The 22,388-nt window shown below is 51.7% G+C and overlaps 2 protein-coding genes across 9 annotated transcripts in view; one reads left to right on the forward strand and one right to left on the reverse strand.

Moving 5' to 3' along the window:
- EPHX1 (epoxide hydrolase 1) overlaps window positions 1-10,361 on the forward strand; it is a 37,170-nt gene extending 26,809 nt beyond the window's left edge. For both annotated transcript variants that reach the window (XM_017886967.1, XM_017886968.1), the window contains exons 4-9: window positions 3,512-3,739; window positions 4,072-4,201; window positions 4,674-4,882; window positions 7,155-7,263; window positions 9,306-9,431; window positions 9,955-10,361. In XM_017886967.1, coding sequence (XP_017742456.1) covers window positions 3,512-3,739; window positions 4,072-4,201; window positions 4,674-4,882; window positions 7,155-7,263; window positions 9,306-9,431; window positions 9,955-10,156 — 1,004 coding nt within the window. In that variant the 3' untranslated portion in view covers window positions 10,157-10,361. The remainder of the gene's footprint in view (window positions 1-3,511; window positions 3,740-4,071; window positions 4,202-4,673; window positions 4,883-7,154; window positions 7,264-9,305; window positions 9,432-9,954) is intronic.
- TMEM63A (transmembrane protein 63A) overlaps window positions 10,338-22,388 on the reverse strand; it is a 41,876-nt gene continuing 29,825 nt past the window's right edge. For 2 of the 7 annotated variants that reach the window (XR_001888173.1, XR_001888172.1), the window contains 9 exons: window positions 21,394-21,500; window positions 21,136-21,222; window positions 20,349-20,411; window positions 18,077-18,239; window positions 17,094-17,199; window positions 14,722-14,889; window positions 13,302-13,823; window positions 11,835-12,014; window positions 10,341-11,714 (listed from right to left, as the gene is read on the reverse strand). Coding sequence is in view for 4 of the 7 variants with exons in the window: in XM_017886963.1 (XP_017742452.1) it covers window positions 13,345-13,823; window positions 14,722-14,889; window positions 17,094-17,199; window positions 18,077-18,239; window positions 20,349-20,411; window positions 21,136-21,222; window positions 21,394-21,500 (1,173 nt within the window). In the remaining 3 variants the exon portion in view is untranslated. Of the gene's footprint in view, window positions 11,715-11,834; window positions 12,015-12,636; window positions 12,777-13,301; window positions 13,824-14,721; window positions 14,890-17,093; window positions 17,200-18,076; window positions 18,240-20,348; window positions 20,412-21,135; window positions 21,223-21,393; window positions 21,501-22,388 lie in introns of those variants that run through there. The other 5 variants (XM_017886965.1, XM_017886964.1, XR_001888174.1 and 2 more) reach the window with 5 other exon arrangements.

Raw genomic sequence — 22,388 nt, forward strand, 5'->3', positions numbered from 1 at the left:
AAAAAAAAAAAAAAAAAAAATGTCTTGACAAGGCTTGGTGGCTCACGCCTGTAATCCCAACACTTTGGGAGGCTGAGGCAGGAGGAAGCCAGGAATTTGAGGCCAGCCTGGGCAACTTAGCGAGACTCTGTCTCTATTTTTAAAAAGTCTTAATTTTTAAAATTCAAATATTTAGGCCAGGTACCATGGCTCACACCTGTCATCCCAGAACTTTGGGAGGCCAAGGGGCAGGCGGATCACGAGGTCAGGAGATCGAGACCATCCTGGTTAACACGGTGAAACCCTGTCTCTACTAAAAAATACAAAAAAAAGGCCGGGCGCTATGGCTCACGCCTGTAATCCCAGCACTTTGGGAGGCAGAGGCGGGTGGATCACAAGGTCAGGAGATCAAGACCATTCTGGCTAACACGGTGAAACCCCGTTTCTACTAAAAATACAAAAAATTAGCTGGGCATGGTGGTGGGTGCCTGTAGTCCCAGCTACTCCAGAGGCTGAGGCAGGAGAATGGCGTGAACCTGGGAGGCAGAGGTTGCAGTGAACCAAGATCGCACCACTGCACTCCAGCCTAGGTGACAGAGTGAGACTCCGCCCCCCCAAAAAAAAAAAAAAAATTCAAATATTTAAAATGGAAAAGCACAGAAGGAAATATAGTGAGAAGCAGCTCCCTCTTGCCCCTGTGCCGGCCAGAGGCAGCTGTGTTTTACTCGTGCGTCCTGGGAGAGCCTGTGCATCCGCAAGCGTGGATGTGTATTTTTTCTCTAATTTAAAACTCCAATGACAATGTGGTGGAATTTGAATTAAAAAGAATCTCACATCATGCAGTGTGTTCCAAGGGAGATAAGATCACCTACTAAAATAAACTTTAGAATAGGAGTAAATTTAGCAACATAGAAGGACACCCAGGATACATTGTTAAGTAAAAAAAAAAAGAAAAAAGAGGTTCTAAAATAGAATGTATGTATAGTTCTATTTTTGTTAAAAGTTATGTTCTCTAAGTCTTTTTAAAAAGTTTGAACTGTCACAGCCAAGAAGGGTCTAAAGAGACATGACAGCTCAGTGGAGTGTGGGTCCTGGTGGGGATCCTGGAACAGAAAATGGACATTAGGGGAAAAAACTAAGGAACTCTGGCTAAAATTTTGTTGTGTGTAGCTACCAGTATTATCCAGGTTTTAAAAAGGAGAAAATCCTGGCCGGGTGTGGTGGTTCACACCAGTAATCCCAACACTTTGAGAGGCTAAGGTGGGAGGATGGCTTGAGTTCAGGAGTTTGAGACCAGCCTGGGCAACATAGTGAGACCCCATCTCTACAAAAAAATAAAATAAAATAACAAAAAGGAGCTAGACATGGTGTTGCCTACCTGTAGTCCCAGCTACTTGGGAGGCTGAGGTGGGAGGATCGCTTGAGCCCGGTAGGTTGAGGCTGCAGTGAGCCATGATGGTGCCACTGCACTTCAGCCTGGGCAACAGTGAGACCTCATCTCTAAAAGAAGAAGAAGAAGAAAAAAAGGAAATCCTGCAATGTGTGACAACATGAATAAACTCTGAGTAAATAATGCTAAGTGAAATAAACCAGGGATAGAAGGACAAATACCGCATGATTCCACCTATAGGAGGAATCTGAAATAGTCAAACTCAACAGAAGCAGAGAGTAGAAGGGTGGTTGTCAGGGGTTGGGGAATGGGGAAACGGTGTTGCTGATCGTTGCTGTGTAAAGTTTGAGTCCTGCCAACCGAAGACATCCTAGAGATGTGCTGTACAGCAGAGCGCCGTCGGTGTTGGGCATTTACAAATCTGTTAAAGGGTAGGACCCATATTAAGTGTTCTCGCCATATAATAAAAAGTGTAAACACTAAGGAAATCAGACTATGGACTTTATAGTTAATAATATCTCAGTCTGGTTTGTTAATTGTAATAAATGTTTCATGCTAACATAAAATAATAATGGAGGAAATCCGGCGGCTTTGAGGTCTATGGGAGTTCTCTGGACTCTTGGCAGTTTTTCAGCAATCTAAAACTGTTCCAAAATAAAGTTTAGACAGACAGCACCATGTTGTCTTTTGAGAGTGGGATTACCTGTGAGTCTTCCCCCTTTGGCTTATCTGTGTTTTCTGAGTTTTCTACGGTAAATATGTATTATTTATATAATATATTAACGACAGAACAGAACATTAGCTACACCATGCTGACTGCACCAGCCCTGGTGGCAGAGGGTTCCAGGCATGGTAGCCACCCTCACTATGAGTGCCATAAGGGCCCAGTTGCTGTCCAGGGCACTGGCCTGGGAAGGGGCTGCCTTCTTTTGATATACAGAGGCCCCAAGTCAGTCCAAAGGAGACCGGAATCCATTTACCTGCCCTTGGCTATGATGATGTTTCCAGCATTGCCTTTAAAAAAAAAAAAAAAAAAAACTTCCACTTTATTTTAATTGTTTGAGATGGAGTCTTGCTCTGTTGCCCAGGCTAGAGTGTGGTGGTATGATCTCGGCTCAGTGCAGCCTCTGCTTCCCAGGTTCAAGTGATTCTCTTGCCTCAGCCTCCCGAGTAGCTGGAATTGTAGGCGCCTGCCACCACGCCCGGGTAATTTTTTTGTATTTTTCATAGAGACAGGGTTTCACCATGTTGGCCAGGCTGGTGTCGAACTCCTGACCTTAGGTGATCTGCCCATCTCAGCCTCCCAAAGTGCTAGGATTACAGGCATGAGCCATCACACCAGGCCCAAAAATCTTCCACTTTAAAGAAAATGTCATTTGGTAATTAGAAAAGGTAACATTTTGTCACTGTGTATGAAAACGTTATGCATTTAATACCTGTTCACTGTAGAAAAAATGGAAAGTACATAAAACTCAAAGAGAAATTAAAAGCACTGGAATCTACTGCTCGGAGAGAGCTGCTTTTTACATTCCCAAATTTTAAAAACTCACCAATATATGGTATAACTACAGTATACGCATAGATGACTTTACAAAACCTGGGTCACACAATGGATATGACTTGATCATATGCTTTTACCTCCCAGTAATATCTACTGATCTGTTTTCTATGTTAAATAAATATACATCTACCCTGTCCATTTAGATGACTGAATTGGACTCCAGTATACTGTCAGACTATACTTGATTAATCCCATATTGCTGGATATGTGGGGCTTTCTCCCTACCCTCCAGATTTTAAATTATAGACCAAGTATTTATGGAGGCCTGCTGTGAGCCAGGAGCTGTCCTGAGCCCTGGAAACCCAGCAGTGCCTGTACAGACCTGGCCCTGCCATCAGGGGGCACCTCTAAGGAAACCGGGAGGCAATAATCGTAGCTCCCTTGCAGGGAGGTGGTAAAGGCGAGTGAGGACGTCTGTGCACCTGGAGCACAGTGTGAATATGAAACCAGTGTCAGCCATTACTGTCGGAGGATGGGGGAACTAAGGCTGGCAGTACTCAATATCCAGGTTCTGGGGGGTGCCAGAGCCTGACCACACAGGGTCTTCTCTCCCTCCACCCTGACTGTGCTCTCTCCCCCAGGGCTGGACATCCACTTCATCCACGTGAAGCCCCCCCAGCTGCCCGCAGGCCGTACCCCGAAGCCCTTGCTGATGGTGCATGGCTGGCCTGGCTCTTTCTACGAGTTTTATAAGATCATCCCACTCCTGACTGACCCCAAGAACCATGGCCTGAGCGATGAGCACGTTTTTGAAGTCATCTGCCCTTCCATCCCTGGCTATGGCTTTTCAGAGGCATCCTCCAAGAAGGGTATGGGGCTGCTAGAGCCTCCATAACTGCCCCGTCCTTGCCAAGGGTGGGCCAGATGTTCCCACCAGGCTCTCCTTCCGGGAGGGTGAGCAGGGAGTTAGTTAGCCCTAGGAAGCTGGGAAAGGAGGGGCCAGAGAGGCTGGCCCCAGACACACTACCCTCCAGGGCTGGAGATGCCACCCCTACGTTTGGGCTCCAGGATTCCTTCTTGTCTCTGTGAGCTTTTCTCACCTCTACCTGGGAGGAGGCGGGCCTGAGAAATTTCATAGAACACCCAGAGGGCCCATGGAGCAATCTGCCTGTGACTCCATGCCTTTCCCCATCACCGCCAGGGTTCAACTCGGTGGCCACCGCCAGGATCTTTTACAAGCTGATGCTGCGGCTGGGCTTCCAGGAATTCTACATTCAAGGAGGGGACTGGGGGGCCCTGATCTGCACCAATATGGCCCAGCTGGTGCCCAGGTGAGGTCACTGTCGGGGTGGTGGGTGTGTGTTTGTGCGTGTGTGTCCTCTAAGAGATGGACCTCTGTGCAGGGTGGGCCAAGGTCCCCCCAGGGGAGAGGAGGGAGTGTGACCTGTCACTCAGCAGTGCCTGAGGCATGTTGACTTGGATTTTCCTGTCTATAACCCAGGGTTGCGGCTCTGGGCCAGGTTCCCAGGCAGAGAAGGCCTATGATAGGAGGCGAATGTCAGGCTTTAGACCTCTGCTGGACCAAGCTCTGGGACAGCCCTGAGCAGAACTCCCCAGAAACTCTATTTTTCCCCAACCTCCCTCCTCCAACTCCCCTGGCCTCCCCAGTGGGGCTGGTGCTGAAAGAGGCTGGCCCTGTGCTCGATCCTCAACCCTGAGGCCTGTTCATCCTCCGCCATCTCTCCTCTCCCCCTCTCCTTGACACCACCCCAGCCTCACCTGGGCCCCTCTCTCTGCCCTCAGCCACGTGAAAGGCCTGCACTTGAACATGGCTTTGGTTTTAAGCAACTTCTCTACCCTGACCCTTCTCCTGGGACGGCGTTTCGGGAGGTTTCTTGGCTACACTGAGAGGGATGTGGAGCTGCTGTACCCCGTCAAGGAGAAGGTCTTCTACAGCCTGATGAGGGAGAGCGGCTACATGCACATCCAGTGCACCAAGCCCGACACCGTGGGTGAGCATGCTCAGGGGGCCTTGCCCACTGCTGGCTCCACTGGGGTGGCAAGACCCCGCGGGGGAACCTCACCACCCCACCCCAATGCTGCCCACAGGAGAAAGCCTCTTATAAGGACCTCCCAGCCCTTTAGATCTTTAAACTGCATTTTCCCATAAAATCAAGAGGATGGACTCTCAGCAGATTCCCAGGCCAATTTAGCAACTCTGTTTAGCCGACTCATAGTGGCTTCACCCCTGATCTCCCACCCCTGAGTCTATATCCTACACTGAAAAGCAGAGGGATGGAGGGGTTGGGGTAGGAGGAATCCTGGGGGTGGGCAGCTCTGGGCTGCAGGGGAGAGGGGAGAGGGTACCCTGGGGCCTTGGGAAAGAGGTTCCCAGGCAGTGAGGGAGGGCCCAGCAACCACATCTGCCACCAGGGTCCTGTTAAACAGGGTCCAGGACAAAACTTTTTTCAAAAAGATAAATTTATAAAGGAACCAGTAAAATTTTAAAAAGAAACAATTCAAAGACAAATAACACTGAAATTAATTTGCTGACAGACACAAAACTTGTCAACATCCACAGAGTAATATCAATTAAATCGTCATGGGACAAAATGCATTTGCCTCTATGAACGAGTCATTCGCATTACCCTCGGTTCTCTACAATTCACAGAACTGTAAAATAGCTCAATGACAAGGAAAGATGGGAACTCTATAGAATCACGTAAGTCCGGAAGGTCTGCTAGGTAACTCCCTAGATCGTGTTCAGAAGACACCCAGGAATTGTCTTGCCCGTTTTGAGGTTCTTTATAGTTTTCGTGGCAGTCCCATGCGCACACACACGAGGCAGCTCATAATCATAATAATGGCACTTTATAAAATCAGTATTTTTCTCTGATTATAAAATACATGTTCATTGTCAAAAAGATTAAAAATGCAAAAAGTACAAAACATTAAAGGCAATCTCGTATAACCTCTCCTCCCTCCCCACATCTCCTCTCCCTCAAAAGAACTTGTGAACATTTTGGTGATTAATTTTTACAAGTCAAGTATGTCCATATCACCAACACGTCCCCAACACTCCAGATGCCCCTCAGGGTTCTCTCCCAGGCACCATGCTCTGACTTCTGACTGAGATGGTTTTGGTTGTGCCTGTTTAACTCCTTCTGTGAATAGAATCACAGAGTATGTACCCTTGAGTCCGGCTTCTTTTGCTCAATATTATGTTTGTGAGATTCATCTATGCTGTTGTCACAGCCATTTTCTTTTTTTTTTTTTTAGACCAAGTCTTGCTCTGTTGCCCAGGCTAGAGTGCAATGGCGCAATCTCAGCTCACTGCAACCTCCACCTCCCAGGTTCAAGCAATTCTCCTGCCTCAGCCTCCCAAGTAGCTGGGATTACAGGCACCCACCACCACGCCTGGCTAATTTTTTGTATTTTTAGTAGAGGTGGGGTTTTACCACGTTGGCCAGGCTGGTCTTGAACTCCTGACCTCAGGTGATCCACCCACCTTGGCCTCCCTAAGTGCTGGGATTACAGGTGTGAGCCACCACACCCAGCCTGTCCCAGCCTACTTTTTTTTTTTTTTTTTTTTTTGAGACGGAGTCTCGCTCTGTCTCCCAGACTGGAGTGCAGTGGCACGATCTCTGCTCACTGCAACACTCCGCCTCCCGGGTTCAAGCAATTCTCCTGCCTCAGCCTCCCAAGTAACTGGGATTACAGGCATTGCCATCATGCCTGGCTAATTTTTAGTAGAGACAGGATTTCACCATGTTAGCCAGGATAGTCTTGAACTCCTTACCTCAAGTGATCCACCCTCCTCGGCCTCCCAAAGTGCTGGGATTACAGGCATGAGCCAACGCCCCCAGCCTGTCCCAGCCATTTTTAATGACTGTACAGTATTTTGGCTTATGAGTATATCAATATTTATTTGTAACTGATCCCTTATTTTAGACTTTTTTAGGTGGCTTCTCATTTTTCATGAATCAGAACACATAGACTGAAAACCCCACCTTTTAAAACAGCACTTCTCACTGGGACCCCACCAAATGCAGAGGCATGGGCCCTTCCGTTTGAAGGAAGCTAACTGTTTATCAGATGAGGATGCCGAGGCAGAGAGTTAAGGAAGCGAAGCGTGTGAGCATCAGGAGTTAGGGCAGACCTGTGCTCGAACGTGGCCTCCTGCCCACAGCCCCGCCCTCTGTGGCCAGTGCCACATGTCACACGTGAAGCTCCAGCTCCCTGGTCCCCAGGCCTGAGTCTCTCCCTTGCTCCCCCCCACGCCAGGCTCTGCTCTGAATGACTCTCCTGTGGGTCTGGCTGCCTATATTCTAGAGAAGTTTTCCACCTGGACCAATACGGAATTCCGATACCTGGAGGATGGAGGCCTGGAAAGGTGAGACCCTGGTTTGCCCCTGCAGTCGTGACCCTTGGCCCAGCAGCCAACCTCCTCACCCTCTTCATCCCCTTGTCTGGTTGCTCTGTATGGGGCGCTCACCAAATTCTATTGTTGACTTTCTTACAAAGCCTCACCCCGTGACCAACGTAGCTGCATTTTTCGGGTGAGGTGGCCTGGTGAGCTGCTCCCAGCCTCACAGTGCATGGTCAGGACTAGGATGCAGGCTCACCTGCTTGTGCTCCTTTTGCTGAACAGGCCCCTCTGGGGATTAGGGAGCCCAGAGGGCAGCAGGCACCACGTTATTGCCAAGAGCATCTGGGCTCTTCCTCCTGCTTCCCTGGAGAACCTGGCATCAGGGTCACATGACTGTGTGTTCCAGGAGGGTGGTCGCAGAAAGACAGGAGGCTGTTACATCTCTCAGAGCCTTTAAGGCTGTATCCTCTACATGCCTGACTCCCAGCTCTGTGGTCTGACTCAGGCTTCACCAAGGTCAGCTCTGACCCACCCTTTCCAGGGCCCATCCCTTTATTCCTTCAGTGACACACAGAGGACCAGATAGTGCTGGGGATGGGAAAGAGAGTAAAATGAGACTGAATCCCGCGTTAGGGGTAGGGACTCTGTCTTGGCCATGCTCTAGCCCCATCACCTAGAACAGTGCCGGGTGAACAGTGGGAGCCCAGTACCTAGATGTTGAATGAATGCACAAAGGACTGTGAGAATTCAGTGTAAGGAGGATTCTCTTTGTCTAAGTGGCAGAGAGGGGAAATGACCAGGAGAATGTATCTGATTTGGGCCTTGGAGGATGAGTAGGAGTTTGCTGGATGGAGGAGAGAAATTTAGGCAGAGAGAAATTTAGGCAAAGAGAAAAGCCATAAAAAATGCAAGGAAAGGGTGCTTGCAAAGGATGGCTTGTCCAGAGGCTGAAGCAGGTACGCTGGGGCCAGATTGCAAGCAAACTCATTCTTGCAGGCAGGTCCTCACCTCCTCCAAGAGCCTCAGTAGGGCCTTCCTCTGGGATCTGCTTCCCCTGCCCTACATTCAGCAGGACCCAGGGGTCGATGGAGCTCCTGCAGGACCACATTGGCAAGGGGTCTGGCCTGTTCCTTGTACACGGATACCTGGAACCAGACGCGAGGCCCCACCAGACTGTCCCACTAGGCCACTCCTGCAGCTCTGGCCCCGGGTTACAGGGAGCACCAAAGCCCTGAGCAGGAGGCAGACAGGATCAGATCTGTGTTCCAGAAAGAACCGGAACACACAAGAGTGGAAATGGTGGTGGTGGTAGTTTTCAAGCGGCGGGCAGAGCCGAAAGGGAGATGGAAGCATTTGGCCGACGTGCAGAAATCCATCTCACAGAGTTGGCATGTGTACTGGAACTAGTTTTCATTGATGTTTTCATTTTGCCACCAAAATCACATTGAAAAGGCTGTTCCCTTTATCTCTGTCCCTGCTCCGTGCTGCTGTTGCTAGAGATCCAGGGTTTGAGAGAGGAAGGTGGGGTTGGGAGCGCCTGCTCTGGGGACAGTGGAAGGTGGGGTGGGGGCTGTGGAGTGTGCATCCTAGACCCAAGTTGCCCAGGTTTGGATTCTCCACTTAATAAGTAAAATGGAGATAATAGTACCTATGTCCCATAGGCTACTGAGAGGAAAACATGAATTAAATGAAGGTAAGGAGCTTGGAACATGCTGCCTGGTACGTGGTCACCATAGTAGCTGATGCCCTGAGCAGTTTCATGGTGCAGGGGTGGAGTGGAGGAAGGAGATGTCAGTGGCAGGAGAGAGGGGATGGATGTGTAGAGTCAAGGTGGGTGTGGGGGAGGACCTTGGGGTGATAAGAGACACTTCGATTAAATCCATGCACTCCAGTCTGGAGTCCTGGGCAAAGCCTGCCTGTGACATGAGGATACCACACACCTTGCATGAGGTCTGAGGAGGGAAGTCGCATGGTCAGGGCCTGGCATTTGTAGGACTGTCCAGCTGCCCTTTGCCACACAACTGCATCTAGCACTGAGAGTGGGGCTTTGTGTTCTGCGTTCCCAGGAAGTTCTCCCTGGATGACCTGCTGACCAACGTCATGCTCTACTGGACAACAGCAACCATCGTCTCCTCCCAGCGCTTCTACAAGGAGAACCTGGGACAGGGCTGGATGACCCAGAAGCATGAGCGGTGAGCCTGGCTGACTGAGAACAGGGGCCTCTGAGGCTGGAGGCAGGGGGATGGCCAGTCTGGAGCTCCAGTAAGGGCCCTCAGTGGTGGGATAAGTATAGCCTTGCCTGCAGGGGTGCTATAGAGGGCCCTTGGATGGGAACACTAAAGGTCAAGGGGTTTGGAGAAAGCCCTCATGGAGGGACCACGTGCCTGGCTCCCGGGCGGCCTTCAGTACTGCTCCCCAGTCCAGGATGCTGGTCTGAGTAGCACTGATGGTTCTGGGATTTCCAAGTCTCAAATGGAGACCCTCAAAGGTGGGGATTTAGAGGCTGGCCCGTGCCCCTGCCTGGGTGGCCCTCTCAGAAAAGAGAGGATAGTGAGAGGAGTGTTTGAGACCCTGGATTTGTCCTTTTCTTTATGGCTCCTTGTGAGTGGGCCAGCTGATCTCATCCCCCAGGCTCTTGAACCCCCTGCTGTGCAGGACGGAGAGGCGCAGGGCCACAGCCTCCCCCCCAACTCCCATCGGCTCTTTCGCTTCCAGGATGAAGGTCTACGTGCCCACTGGCTTCTCTGCCTTCCCTTCTGAGCTAATGCACACGCCTGAAAAGTGGGTGAGGTTCAAGTACCCGAAGCTCATCTCCTATTCCTACATGGCTCGTGGGGGCCACTTTGCAGCCTTTGAGGAACCGGAGCTGCTCGCCCAGGACATCCGCAAGTTCCTGTCAGTGCTGGAGCAGCAGTGACCACCCCACACCGCCCCCTGCCTCCCTCCACAAGTGCCCTCCAGGCTTTTCTTTGGGAAGATACCTCTTTTCTGAGGACTGAGTTTGCCTCCGTCCCCTGCCCATGCTGGGAGCCCACGCTTACCCCCTCACCCCTCCAAGCTCACTCCCCAATCCCCAACTCTGTGTGATAAGCAATATGGCCTTGATGATAAATGACTTTACTTCTAACAGTGGCTGGAACCCAGTGACATAAGCATGCCCTGACCCCACATGGTGCCCCCCTGTCCAAGCAGAGCTGGCAGGCCCCTCCTTGCTGGCAGAGGCACAGGAGGCCCACTGGGGATGAGGCCACTGGCCAGGGCTGTGCTGCACCAGACCAATGGCACCGCCCCCACCCCTCCCAGCACAGGGGCAGCTTGGGGCAGAGGCAGCATTGGCCGCCACTGCAGGCGCAAGTCAGCATCAACAGGGTCCCTGAGTCAGAAAGTCCAGGCCCACCAGGTCAGCGGACAGGCACAGGCAGGGCCTGCAGAGGTGCCAAGGCCTTGGCCCAGTTGGGCTGAAAGGAGCCTGGACCTGCTCTTCCGCACCCCCTCCCACCCCCACTGCACAGGCTTGTGCCTTGGTGCCCCCTGGAGGTAGCAGGGAGGAGGCTTCTCAGGGAGGAAGCTTCTCAGGCAGAAGTCTTAAGTTGCATCCCATCCCCTGGACTCTCCAGGAGGGAGAAGAGGGACAGCCCCTCCTTCCTGCCAGAGCCACAGCTCAAGGGCAATGGGATGCACCCAGCCCAGGCACCCCCTCCTCTGTGCCGACCACGCTGTCCTTTGGTTCCGAGGAGGCCCTGAGCACTGCCCACCCCCACACCTTGCAGGGAGCAGACAGAGGGTGAGTACTGCATAGAGCCTGCCTGGAGGTGCAGACTCATGCACTCAGCCCTGAAGAGGTGGGAGAGGCTGGATCTTAACTGTGGTCCAGTGGGCACATTATGAGTGGTCCTTGTCCCTGCCTGTTATGGGGTGTCCCTGACAACATGATACAAAAACACAGAACTGTAGTGAGATACAGAGGTGTGTGCACAGCTGGCAGGAGCACTGGCCGCCTCCCAGCCTGCTCCTCATAGCTCACTCCTGGGTGTAGCCTGGAGGGGGTGCTGGGCTGGGGAGGGACTGGCCATGGAGCGGGGAGCTGGACGCCAGCTCATCTCAGACCTGGACTGCAGCATCTCTTTGGTTATCGGTTGTGTGTGTGCTCAGAAGGGAGGAGGCCTTCCCCTTGTTACATCTCTCTCTCCATATATTCTCCCAGACTCATCAGTTTGGGGGGCGAAAAGTCCACCACATGGTCTTGGCGACAAACCACTGGGGATGTCACCCAGCTGCAGAGCCGCAAGCTTGTGCCGGAGGGGGAACTGGGTGAGCAAGGTAGGGGTGAGGCCTGCATGTGCTCCCCTCACCACTGCTGGGACCAGAAAAGATGGGCACCTGATGGCTCAGCTGGGCAGTCCCAACACATTCCCGCTCAGCCAAGGGCCTGAGCCCCAGGCCATTCTGGTTGTGTCTTTTCGGAGCAGTGAGACCTAAAACAGATGGGAAGAAGTCATGAACTTGGGAGTCAGCCTGCTTCACCTGTCTTCTCACCCTGCTTCACCTTTCTCACCCCACAGGCTCCCCTGAGCCTGACCCAGCCGGCAGCTCACCCGGCCTCAGGCCTCCTGTGGGGCAGCAGCCACATTGCCCATGGAGCTCTGTGCCAAACACTGTCCAGGGATAGTCCCGCTGATGTTGTGGATGGCACCATAGGTCTGCTGCTGCTGCTGCTGTGGAGACAGTGCTGTCCTCTCCGAGGCCAAGCCGTTCAGAATCCGAGGCACGTAGGGCTGTCAGCAAATGGATTCGTGCTTGGCTTGGGGCAGGCATGAGACTCCACACTGCATCCCTCCCCTCCTGCCCTTCTCCTCCCAACAGAAGGACACAGACAGTGGCCATAAAGGACATATGAAGAAATAGCAACATCAATTTAGGACATTAGGACCTAAAATATGCCACCTGTGGAACTTCCTAGCAGCCAGGGCAAAAGAGAAAGCCCAATTACACAGTTCTCATGATGACAGAAGGAAGTACAGGAGAGCAGTTTCTCAGAGGAAACTAAACTTCCCAGCCCTGGATCCTAGGAGGATTTCTCACTTTGTAGAAGAAACAAGTCTACCTATGTAGGGGGCTTAGAACGCTGCCCTGGGACCCCTGGGATGCTCAACATATCTGTGTGAGTCTCATTTCCTCCCAATCCCAGGCTCCAGCCACTGACCCCGGGTGCAGAGCCCTGCCCCACCCATCCCGAGACCCTGACTGTGAGTGAGGGCTTGACATCATCCACCTGTCCTGCGTGTTCCCTGCCTGGCCAGCAAAGCCACAGGTGTGTCTCTGGATAATGAGTCCTTCTGAGGCCCTCCCTCTTTTGGAACTTATCCAAGGACAGACACCGATAAGAGAGCCTGACACCTGGGAGGCAGTCACCAGAAAGAACCCTGCAGATGAAGTTGGCTCTGTCCTGGCCCCGGCTGTCAGGAAGGCCGGTGGCCACAGCTCTGGAACCCTGGGGCTCTGTTTTCGCTTACCAGCCCCACCCTGGGGGCAGGACCCTGGAGGCAGGGAGAACCAGGAAGACAAGGAGCCTTCAGAGGAAGACCATGGGGTCTTCCTCTGAAGCAGGTGCAATGTTCATTTCTTGAATTCAAAGGGAAGTCTGTCTGACACCCTCGTGGAACCTAGTGGAGGACCTCGCATAGGCAGATGCACTGCTGATGACAAACCTTTGTCAAACCCTAGCGCCTTACCATGTGCCTTCACTAAAGCCCCAAACTCACCAGCCATTAAATATGCAGAGAAGGACACCTCCCAGGTGTCAGAGCAGGGAACTGAAACCAAGGGGGATGGCCATGAACCGAGACAAGACTCATTATCTCCTCAACAGTTTCAAATATGCAGGTTAAAACACCCGGGGGACCGGGATTCCTTCTCTGCCATTAATTCACAAACCTGCCTGCCATGTGATCTTAGCAAGAGATCATCAAAGCACATTTGCTGGGGCCCATCTGGTTGGGACTGTTACAACGAAAGCAAAAAAGGGCGACAAGCTCGGAGGCTGAGGGGCACAGACAGCTTACTGTGAACGGTGGAGGCATGTGGGCCTCTGCCTCACTTCCTTTGTCACTTGCAGGCTCTTCTGTCTGCAGATAACAGCAAAAACTTGCAATGATAAACAAAACTGATCTCTGTGAATGAACACTCTCCAAACACAGAGACTATTAACACCCAGAATAATAGTACCAGCTGGCACCAAGCTCCGCAGCAGCCCGAGAGAAGATGGGGGTGGGGGAGTGCAGGGATGAGGGGAGCAAGGGAAGCTACACATGGCACCCAACCACCCACGCCTTTCCCATGGAGAAGCAGAATCTGGAGAAGGCTGCTGCTGTGTTGATGCAGACAAGGGTGGGAGGCGTTGAGAGCGAGCCCGTCCCACCATCTGTTCCTCCCAGGGCTTGACGGGGCAGTGGGGTCAGGGACCTTTACTTTGTAGTTCAGAGGGCTGAGGTGCTTGAAGCATCCAAAGCAGGTGTGAGCCAGGCAGACCAGGATGGTGAGCAGCAGCACCAGGAAGGTGAACAGAGTGGCAGGGGCCTTCATACCTGGGGACAGAGGGTGGCTAGCCTTGGGGTGGGCAGGGAGGGGCTGCCACCTATCCTCACCCTGCTGAGGAAGGGGCCACACCTGGTGTGGAAACTGCCCGTGACTTCTCCCTCAGGCAGAAAACAAAGGTAAGGCCTAACCCCCACCCCTAGCCCTCAACTCCAGCAGCAAGGATGGTGCCTTCACAGCCAGGAGCACACAGAGGGACCCACTGAATGGCTGGCATCATCCCTGGTTGGATTTCAGGCACTGGGATGCCAAGTCAATGGCAATTCACCAGCCTCCTTGCTGGGTCCGTTCCCTCCAGTCTCCAGTGCCCTGGGCTAGGTAGGATGAACCCTCCCACACCCCCAGTCTGACCAGGGCAGACATGTCTTTCCCCCAGGAGTGTCAGTTTTCTTTCCTCCATGTCCCCACCTCTTCCATGCCAGGAGATACAAGGAGCCGGGCCCAACCACCACCCTCAAAGGGCAATCTGGATCAGCTTCCCCATTTCCTCTGGTTCAGTCCTTGCACAGCTGATAATAGCACTGTCTTCTCTCCAGGGACATATGGGACAATTGACCCACCCTTCACAAGGGTTACACCTGCCCTGGGGCTAGCTTAGGAGCTCAGCTGTCAACACCACACCCAACCAGCCTTCACCCTGGGTATCCTGTTTTGATTGGACACCTAACCACAGTCCTCACTCTGGGCACACATTCTGATTGGACATGTAACCAACCCTCATTCTGGGTATCACATTCTGATTGGACACCTAACCAGCCCTCACGCTGGGCACCACATTCTGACTGGATGCCAAGCTGATGCTGTGAAAGCAATGGGGGATCTGACTGGCTGGTGGGGATGCAGGGATGGGAAGCCAAGGACTGGCCCCAGGTTGGAAGGGCCGCTCACCCAGGCGCAGGAAGGAAAAGAAGTAGAGCCAGAAGAGGCATAGGATGGGGGCTGCCAAGGCCTGGTTCACAGCAGCAAAGTGGATCCCCTTCTCCAGCTTGGCTGGGAGGTAGACGAAGTAGAGGTTGTGCCGGTCCACCATGTGCTTGAGCAGGATGTAGATGAGGCCTGCAGGGGATGGGGCTGTGAGCTGGAGACCTTGCAGGGCCACACACACGCCTCTGCCCTCTTCCTCTCAGGGGCAGCTGTTTTGGCAAGGAGCCAGGACTGGGGCTGCTGCTCTACTGCTTGAACACAAAATGAGGCATCCTGCACCTCTGGCTGCTAGTTTTTTTTCTCTTTCTGCCTCCTACCCGCTTCCTCACTTCTCTGTGACCCCAAGGTGTAGGGGATCGGTCAGGGTGGTGGGAGAAAATTAAGATAAATTTATAGGAAATAGACACAAACCTTGGAAGGCCGAGAGGTTTGCATAACTTCAGTAAAGGGTTTGGCTGAAGGCAGCTGAATTCTCTCAAAAGCTTAGGGCGTAGATACATAGGAATGTGGGGGAGTTTATCCAAATAGCTTGTTTACTTATGTGGTCCTGAGACCAACCTTTGATCATCCACGGGTGCAGACTCAGGCAGCAGAGCCCCTTAGTCGCACTGACAGGCAAAATATCTGTCAGTGTATGTCTTTCATTCAGGGTCTGTGGGATGGACCCCACACCAAGGGAGTGGACATGTGACCAAGGGAGTCACATGTCTGTGATCCTGTCCCCACAGAACACTAACATTCCAGAATCATCTTGGAAAGAGGCTGTTTCACACTTGGATGTCTAGCCTCAATTCCTCCCCAGCCCTTCCCATGCTGAGCCCCCGTATGTCAGTGCTCCCACACCCCTGGCCTTCTCCCACCCAGCTGATCCCCGCCCTCATCAGTCAACACAGAATGAGGCCCGAGGATCTTACCCCAGGGGTGGCACAAGAGCACACATGGGGGACCAACAGAAAGTGGGTGCTGCCTTTTCTATTATGCCAGGTTCTTTTTGAGTCGGAGTCTCGCTCTTTTTGCTCAGGCTGGAGTGCAGTGGTGCAGTCTTGGCTCACTGCAACCTCTGCCTCCTGGGTTCAAGTGATTCTCCTGCCTCAGCCTCCCGAGTAGCTGGGATTATAGGCGCCTGCCACCATGCCCAGTTAATTTTTGTATTTTTAGTAGAGACAGGGTTTCACCATGTTGGCCAGGTTGTTCTCGAACTCTTGACCTCAGATGATCCACTGCCTAGGCCTCCCAAAATGCCGGGATTACAGGAGTGAGCCATCGTGCCTGGTCCCAGGTTCTTTTTTAAAAAATAAATTTTGTTTTGAAAGTGTAAATACTGTAAATTTTTAAAACTACACAAGAGAGTATACAGTGAAAACTAAAACAACTTCTCCCCCTAAACCTCAGCTATCGCTGCCAGCAGTCTCTTGGGTCTTGTTTCCTTCTAGAGCCTTTCATTCGTCTGCCAGCTCCAGATGTTTTATTTCAGTGGCCAGGACCTTGGTCTTTAAACAGTCCTGAGTTCAAATCCTGGTTCTCCTGCTTACTAACAACATATGAAGTTCTTTATCTGTGAAGGGGGAATAGAAACAAGACCTGCCTTGTAGGATAAGGTGTGGGAGCATGCCATACGGGGGCTCTGCACGGGAAGGGCTGGGGAGGAACGGAGGCCAGACATCCAAGTGTGAAACAGCCTCTTTCCAAGACGATTCTGGAGGCAGGCATCTGCCGAAGTGAAAGCAGCACGAGAGCTGTGATTGTGACTCTTTTACTTGCTGCTAAAGAAATCAACCATGAACGACGTGGTCACTGGGCAGAGAACCTCAGACCAGAAGTACTGAGAGAGGTCCTAGCTGAGGGCCAGTGGGAGGAATTCATTTAAAAATGAATGAGGCCAGGCACAGTGGCTCATATCTATAATCCCAGCACTTTGGGTGGCTGAGGCAGGTGGATCGCCTGAGGTCAGGAGTTCAAGATCACCCTGGCCAACATGGTGAAACCCCGTCTCTGCTAAAAATACAAAAAATTAGGCAGGCGTGGTGGTGGGCACCTGTAATCCCAGCTACTCAGGAGGCTGAGGTGGGAGGATGGCTTGAGCCCAGGAGGCGGGGGTTGCAGTGAGCCAAGATCATGCCACTCCAGCCTGGGCATCAGCATGAGACCCTGTCTCAAAACAAAAAAAGAAAGAAATGAGTGAAATTTGGTGTCAAGTGGGTCTTTGGCAGCTTATGGCTCTTGTGGCTGTGGTTTTGGGAACTCCAACCTGGGCACAACCTGGTGATAGCTGTCCCCGAGAGGCTTGGTGCAATCAGCCATCCACATACCCTGGGAGAGGCTCCAGGGCCACTCACCAAATGGCGCAATGATGGGACAGGTGATGCTGTAGGCCATGATGACAGTGAAGACACACAGCATCCATGCATACATGGCTCCAAACTCGTACTGGAAGGCCTGGTTCTGGGAGAAGGAGGTGGTGAGGAGCTTATGGACTTGTTCCACCTCAAACACCCTTTTGTGCTCTCCAAGTGGTGAGGGGAGAGCGGGGTAGAGGACTTTGGAAATAGGAGATGCGTGGCTCCCCGCCTCCCAAGGTCCTTCCCATCCCTCCCAGCCTGCCCTGCTTCACTCAGCGCACCCAGCCCTCCTGAGGCACGGTGATGCATGTTTGCTAGTGCTCCCTTCATTCCAATCCTGTCCACCCAACAGGCATGTGAGCCCCTGGAGAGAAGAGGTGGTCGGGGAAGAGGTGTAGAGTGACTCCTCATGACTCCAGCCCTTCTAGCAGGGGATCCTGGGCCAGCTTAGTTCGTGCCTTTGTGAAATCGGGATACTAGCAGTGCCCAGCTCATAAGGGGCTGAGAATGAAATGAAGGAATGCAGCACTTCTCCCACTTTCCTCACGCAGTGCCCGCCATGGCAGAGGAGAAGAAAAGAGAATCCCACACCCTCCGGTTCAGGGAATCCTGGAATAAATGCCATAAGCCAAAAATGCCTTTGACATCTGGGGTTTGGCTAAGAATTTATGCAAATGGGCACCCACGGAAAAAGAGTCGGTTGGTCTGAGTTGTAGGTATGTATGTGTGTGATCAAACTGTTTCAAATGCCAGAGTCCCAAACTCTCTCCTCCAGCCTGTGAGCTAGAGAGGAGGCTGGAGGAGACCACGCCTGCCTGGGCCCGGGTTTGAGAAGCACTTAGCCCAGTGCCTGCATTAGTGGGTAGTCGGGTAAATGCTACCCATTAGCGGGGGTAGTGGGGGTGAGAGGCCCTCGGGTCAGTGAAGGGGGACATGGGAGGGGGAGTCAGAGGCACAGCCCTGGGCCCAGGGGATGGCACCTGCTTGATATTCCTGCGGTCGGCAGCCGTCTTGGCCATGATCATGCGGAAGGTGTAGAGGATGAGGCCTGGCAGCCGCAGCAGCTCCATGCCATTGCCGATGAAGGCCGAGGCGATGACGTAGTTCACAAAGAAGGCACCCTGGTCAGGCAGGAAGACACACCTGGGGAAACCGGGACCCAGGTCTGTGAGCTGAGAGCCGCTCTTGGAGGGAGAGCAGGGGCTCCTAGGCTGGGCAGGAGCAGAAAGCCCCTGGGAGGGCTGTATAGTCTTCCCTTCATTCAGCACATACTTGGAGAACACATCCGTGTGCCAAGTACCTTTCCAGACATTAAGAACAGAACAAAGCCCCTGCCCCCACTCTCTTGAAATTCACATTCTAGCTGGGGGCACAAAGAAGCAAACAAACAAATATTCCATATGCCGGGGGTGGTGAGTCCTAGAGGAAAATAAAGCAGGGAGGGTTCCTATGTTATACAAGGGTTGAAGGAGCCTTTCTAACAAGGTGATATTCGTGCAGAGATGTGAAGAAGTGAAGGAGCAAGTCATCCCAAAACCTGGGAAGACAGGATTCCAGGGAAAGGGAACAACATATAAGATGCCTGAGGATGCTCTCATCTGCTGCACATCCAGGAAGAACAAAAGGGCAGGTGGGGCTGGACAGCAGTGGGCTGGGGGAAGGCAGAAGACAAGACTGAAAGGGGCTGGGGGCAGACCCAGGGCAAGGAAGGGATCTGTTCCGATGGGGTCAGGAAGACTACGCAGATGGCCGCTGTGTGATCCCCATGTGGGGCGAGGGCAGTTGTGTTGGAGTTGGTGAGATATGGAGGGATTCTGGATCTACTTTAGAGAGAGAGCTGTCAGGATTTGCTGATAGGCTGGGTATGGCATGGGAGGGATAGAAAGGAAACAAGGTGAACTTTGAGGTTTTTTGCCAAAACAGTTAGAAAAACAATATGGAATGGGGAAAGTTATAGAGTAGCAGATTTGAGGGTAAAAGTCAGGAGTCTGGTTTTGGGCAGGTAACATCCGTGGTACCCAGTAAAACTCCAGCTGGAATTTGAGGTGGGCAGTTGGGTTATCAGCCTGGAGGTGCAGGCTAGAGGCATAAATGTGGATGTTGTCCGCATAAGTTAATTCAGGAGCAGTCTCATGGCATGGAAGCCATGGGTTCAGCTGAAGTCACCTAGAGAGGCAGTGTGGACCCAGAACTGGGAGCTGAGCCTTCAGGCAGCCAAAATCTAGAGTTGGGGAGATGGTAAAGAACCCACCAAGGAGGGTGACAAGAGGATGCCAAGATGAGATGAGCGAGCCAAGGCAGAGCTTCGAGAAGGAAGGCTCGGATAAATACGTCAGATGTCGCTGATAGATCATAAGATGAGAATTGAGTTGTTCACTGGATTTGTCAATCTGAAAGTCACTGTCAACCTAGACTATTGCTGGTTGTATGTATGTGTGTCTGTCATAGCTGCCAGTTCCCAACTCATCAGCTTACTCAGCAAGAACTCATTTAAAATAACTCACCCCATCCTTACAGGTAAGCACATTCTTTTAGGAAAGTCAATGCCAAGCCTCTGGGCCTATATTAAGACCTAACGTATAGTCTGTAGGGGCTGGGGTTGAATCCCAGCTCTGTTCCTTAACTGGCTGGGTAGACTTGGGCAAGTTATTCAACATCCCCGAACCTCAGTCTCTTCATCTGTAAAATGGAGAGGATAATAGTATCTTCCTCATAGCTCATTGTAAAGATTCAGTGAGCAAAAGATGCATAAAGCATTTAGCGTAGTGTCTTCTTAAACAATAGCTATTACTATTAAGTGGCATGGTGTAAGTTTAAAATACTAACAAGGATACATCGGCAGTAAGTTTAATTCTGTGATGGCAAAAATAATCCCCAGAGCCCAGAGGCATCCCGGTTGCCATGTTTAATTATTATTCTCCTTTCCCCACTCCCTGGCACCACTGAGACCCAGCAATTCCTTCTCCCCATGTGACTCTGTGCTCAGTAAGTTTCAAAGAATGAATGAGACAGCTGCTAATTGAGTTCCGGCCTAAAAAATTAACCACATTTCTGCAAGCATAGCACAAAGTGGGTCAGCTCCCAGGAACCTGGCTGGGTGGAGGTGAGGCCCCAAGCCCTGCTGTCTGGGGAGAAAGATGCCTGTTCGGAAGCATAGGCTACGAGCACCCCTACCCACCCTACTGCAGCCCCAGCCCCTGTGGGACTCTCACCCACAGCCATGGCTCCAAAACTCAACTTGGCAATACTCACTCCAACCTGATGGAAGCCTTCGAGGAAGTTTTGTCAAAGAGCCACCGGAAGAAAAAATCTAGACTGAAAACAAAGGAACCCCTAAGAGTTTATTTCCAGCATTCTATATTGTCACTACATATGCTTTCATTTTCTTTTGCTCTAAAAACAGGCCAAAGCTCGAGATCGACTTTTGTTCTCAACGATGCATTACTACAGCATGACCTGTCACAGTCTGCTTTAACAGAAACTTCCTTCCTTGAGATAAACAAAGCCATAATGAGGCCCTCCCTCAGTGGAAGGTCCTTGGTAAATTTCTTTTTCTTTTTTCTTTTGTAGAGATGGGGTTTCGCCATATTGCCCAGGCTGGAACCCCTGGACTCAAGCGATCTGCCCACCTCGGCCTCCTAAAATGCTAGGATTACAGGCACAAGCCACCGTGCCTGGCCACAAAATTTTCAAGCTGTTTTTTCTTTTCTTTTCTTTCTTTTTTGTTTTTTGGTTTTTTTTAGACGGAGTGTCACGCCTGTAATCCCAGCACTTTGGGAGGCCAAGGCGGGTGGATCACCTGAGTCAGGAGCTCAAGACCAGCCTGACCAATATGGTGTTATTTTCTTTTTTAAAGAAGAACAATCATATTGCCAGAAGAATCAATGACCCAGCCCTACTGCACGCCAACAGGTTGTGACACACTTAGATATTGTTAGAGGTTTGCTTCTGCTACCAAACCATTTGCATTCTCCTGGGGATAGTGCTCTCCTGATATGACTCTTATTCTGAATTTATAGCAGGAGGTGGTGGCATATACCTGGTGAGACCCAGGGAGGGCAGGATCAGCACCATGAAGATCAAGAATATGTAGACTTTGGTCATCATGATCTGGTTTTCCCCCGACCTGCAGGAAGTCAAAGGTGAGTACTCATAGTCCCCCAGATGCTCCAGGTGCCCCCAGTGAGGCCCCTGCCACGTGCCCATTGGCTGAGCAGTTGGGGGACAGGGTGTGGACAAGGGAGCGGTCAGACACATACGTCTTAGGGGCAGGGCCTCAGGACTCCCGGGTACTCACTTGGTCCAGTGAGACTCCAGCAGTGTAGAGTAGTAGACAATGGAGGGGAGCAGAGCCGAGAAGGACCAGAGCAGGAGGGTGGGGAAGAACTGGCTGATGATCGGGTTCTAGGAGAAAGGTCCACAGCAGAGAGAGTCACAGGGGCCGTGGGCCACACGGCTCTGAGGCCATGACCTATTGGCACGGTCGCTCAGTGGACTCCCGGGGTAGGAGTTTGTCATCTCTGACCACCAGAACCAACACTGTGCCAGGTACAGAGTTGGTAGTCCATAAATGTTGGCTGAATAATCAGTAACAGCACCTTATATTTGTATACCTCTTCACGGCACAGCAAAGAAAGCAATTTCACATACAAGCAAACGCCACTTATCTGACTAAACAGATTAAATAACCTTCTCTGCTCCCTATACAAAACAAATGACTGGTGCCATGGGAAGACTGAACATTGAAGGCCTGGAGTCCTGGCTGGGGGCGTGGGGCAGGCAGGGGGTGCCCTGCCTGCTCAGCTTCCACTTGTCCAGCTGCAGCATATCAGGACTCTACTGTGTGTATCCACAATCCTGCTGTTTGTTACTGTGATTACATGAGCTGATTGACTTATTACTGTCACTTATTAGATGAACATAAAAATAGAAATTTTCTTTGAAAACTAAGTTGGATACTTTGGAAAGACTTGATAAAAGTCAATTTCTAAAAAAAAAAAAACAAAAAAAAAAACCACTGTTAATTAGATGAGAGTACATTAATGATAAAAGATCAAGGGATGGCCGGGCACGGTGGCTCAAGCCTGTAATCCCAGCACTTTGGGAGGCCGAGACGGGCGGATCACGAGGTCAGGAGATCGAGACCATCCTGGCTAACACGGTGAAACCCCATCTCTACTAAAAAATACAAAAAACTAGCCGGGCGAGGTGGCGGGCGCCTGTAGTCCCAGCTACTCGGGAGGCTGAGGCAGGAGAATGGCGTGAACCCGGGAGGCGGAGCTTGCAGTGAGC

Source organism: Rhinopithecus bieti, unplaced genomic scaffold (assembly GCF_001698545.2).
Source record: "Rhinopithecus bieti isolate Rb0 unplaced genomic scaffold, ASM169854v2 scaffold_15336, whole genome shotgun sequence".
NCBI lineage: Eukaryota > Metazoa > Chordata > Mammalia > Primates > Cercopithecidae > Rhinopithecus > Rhinopithecus bieti.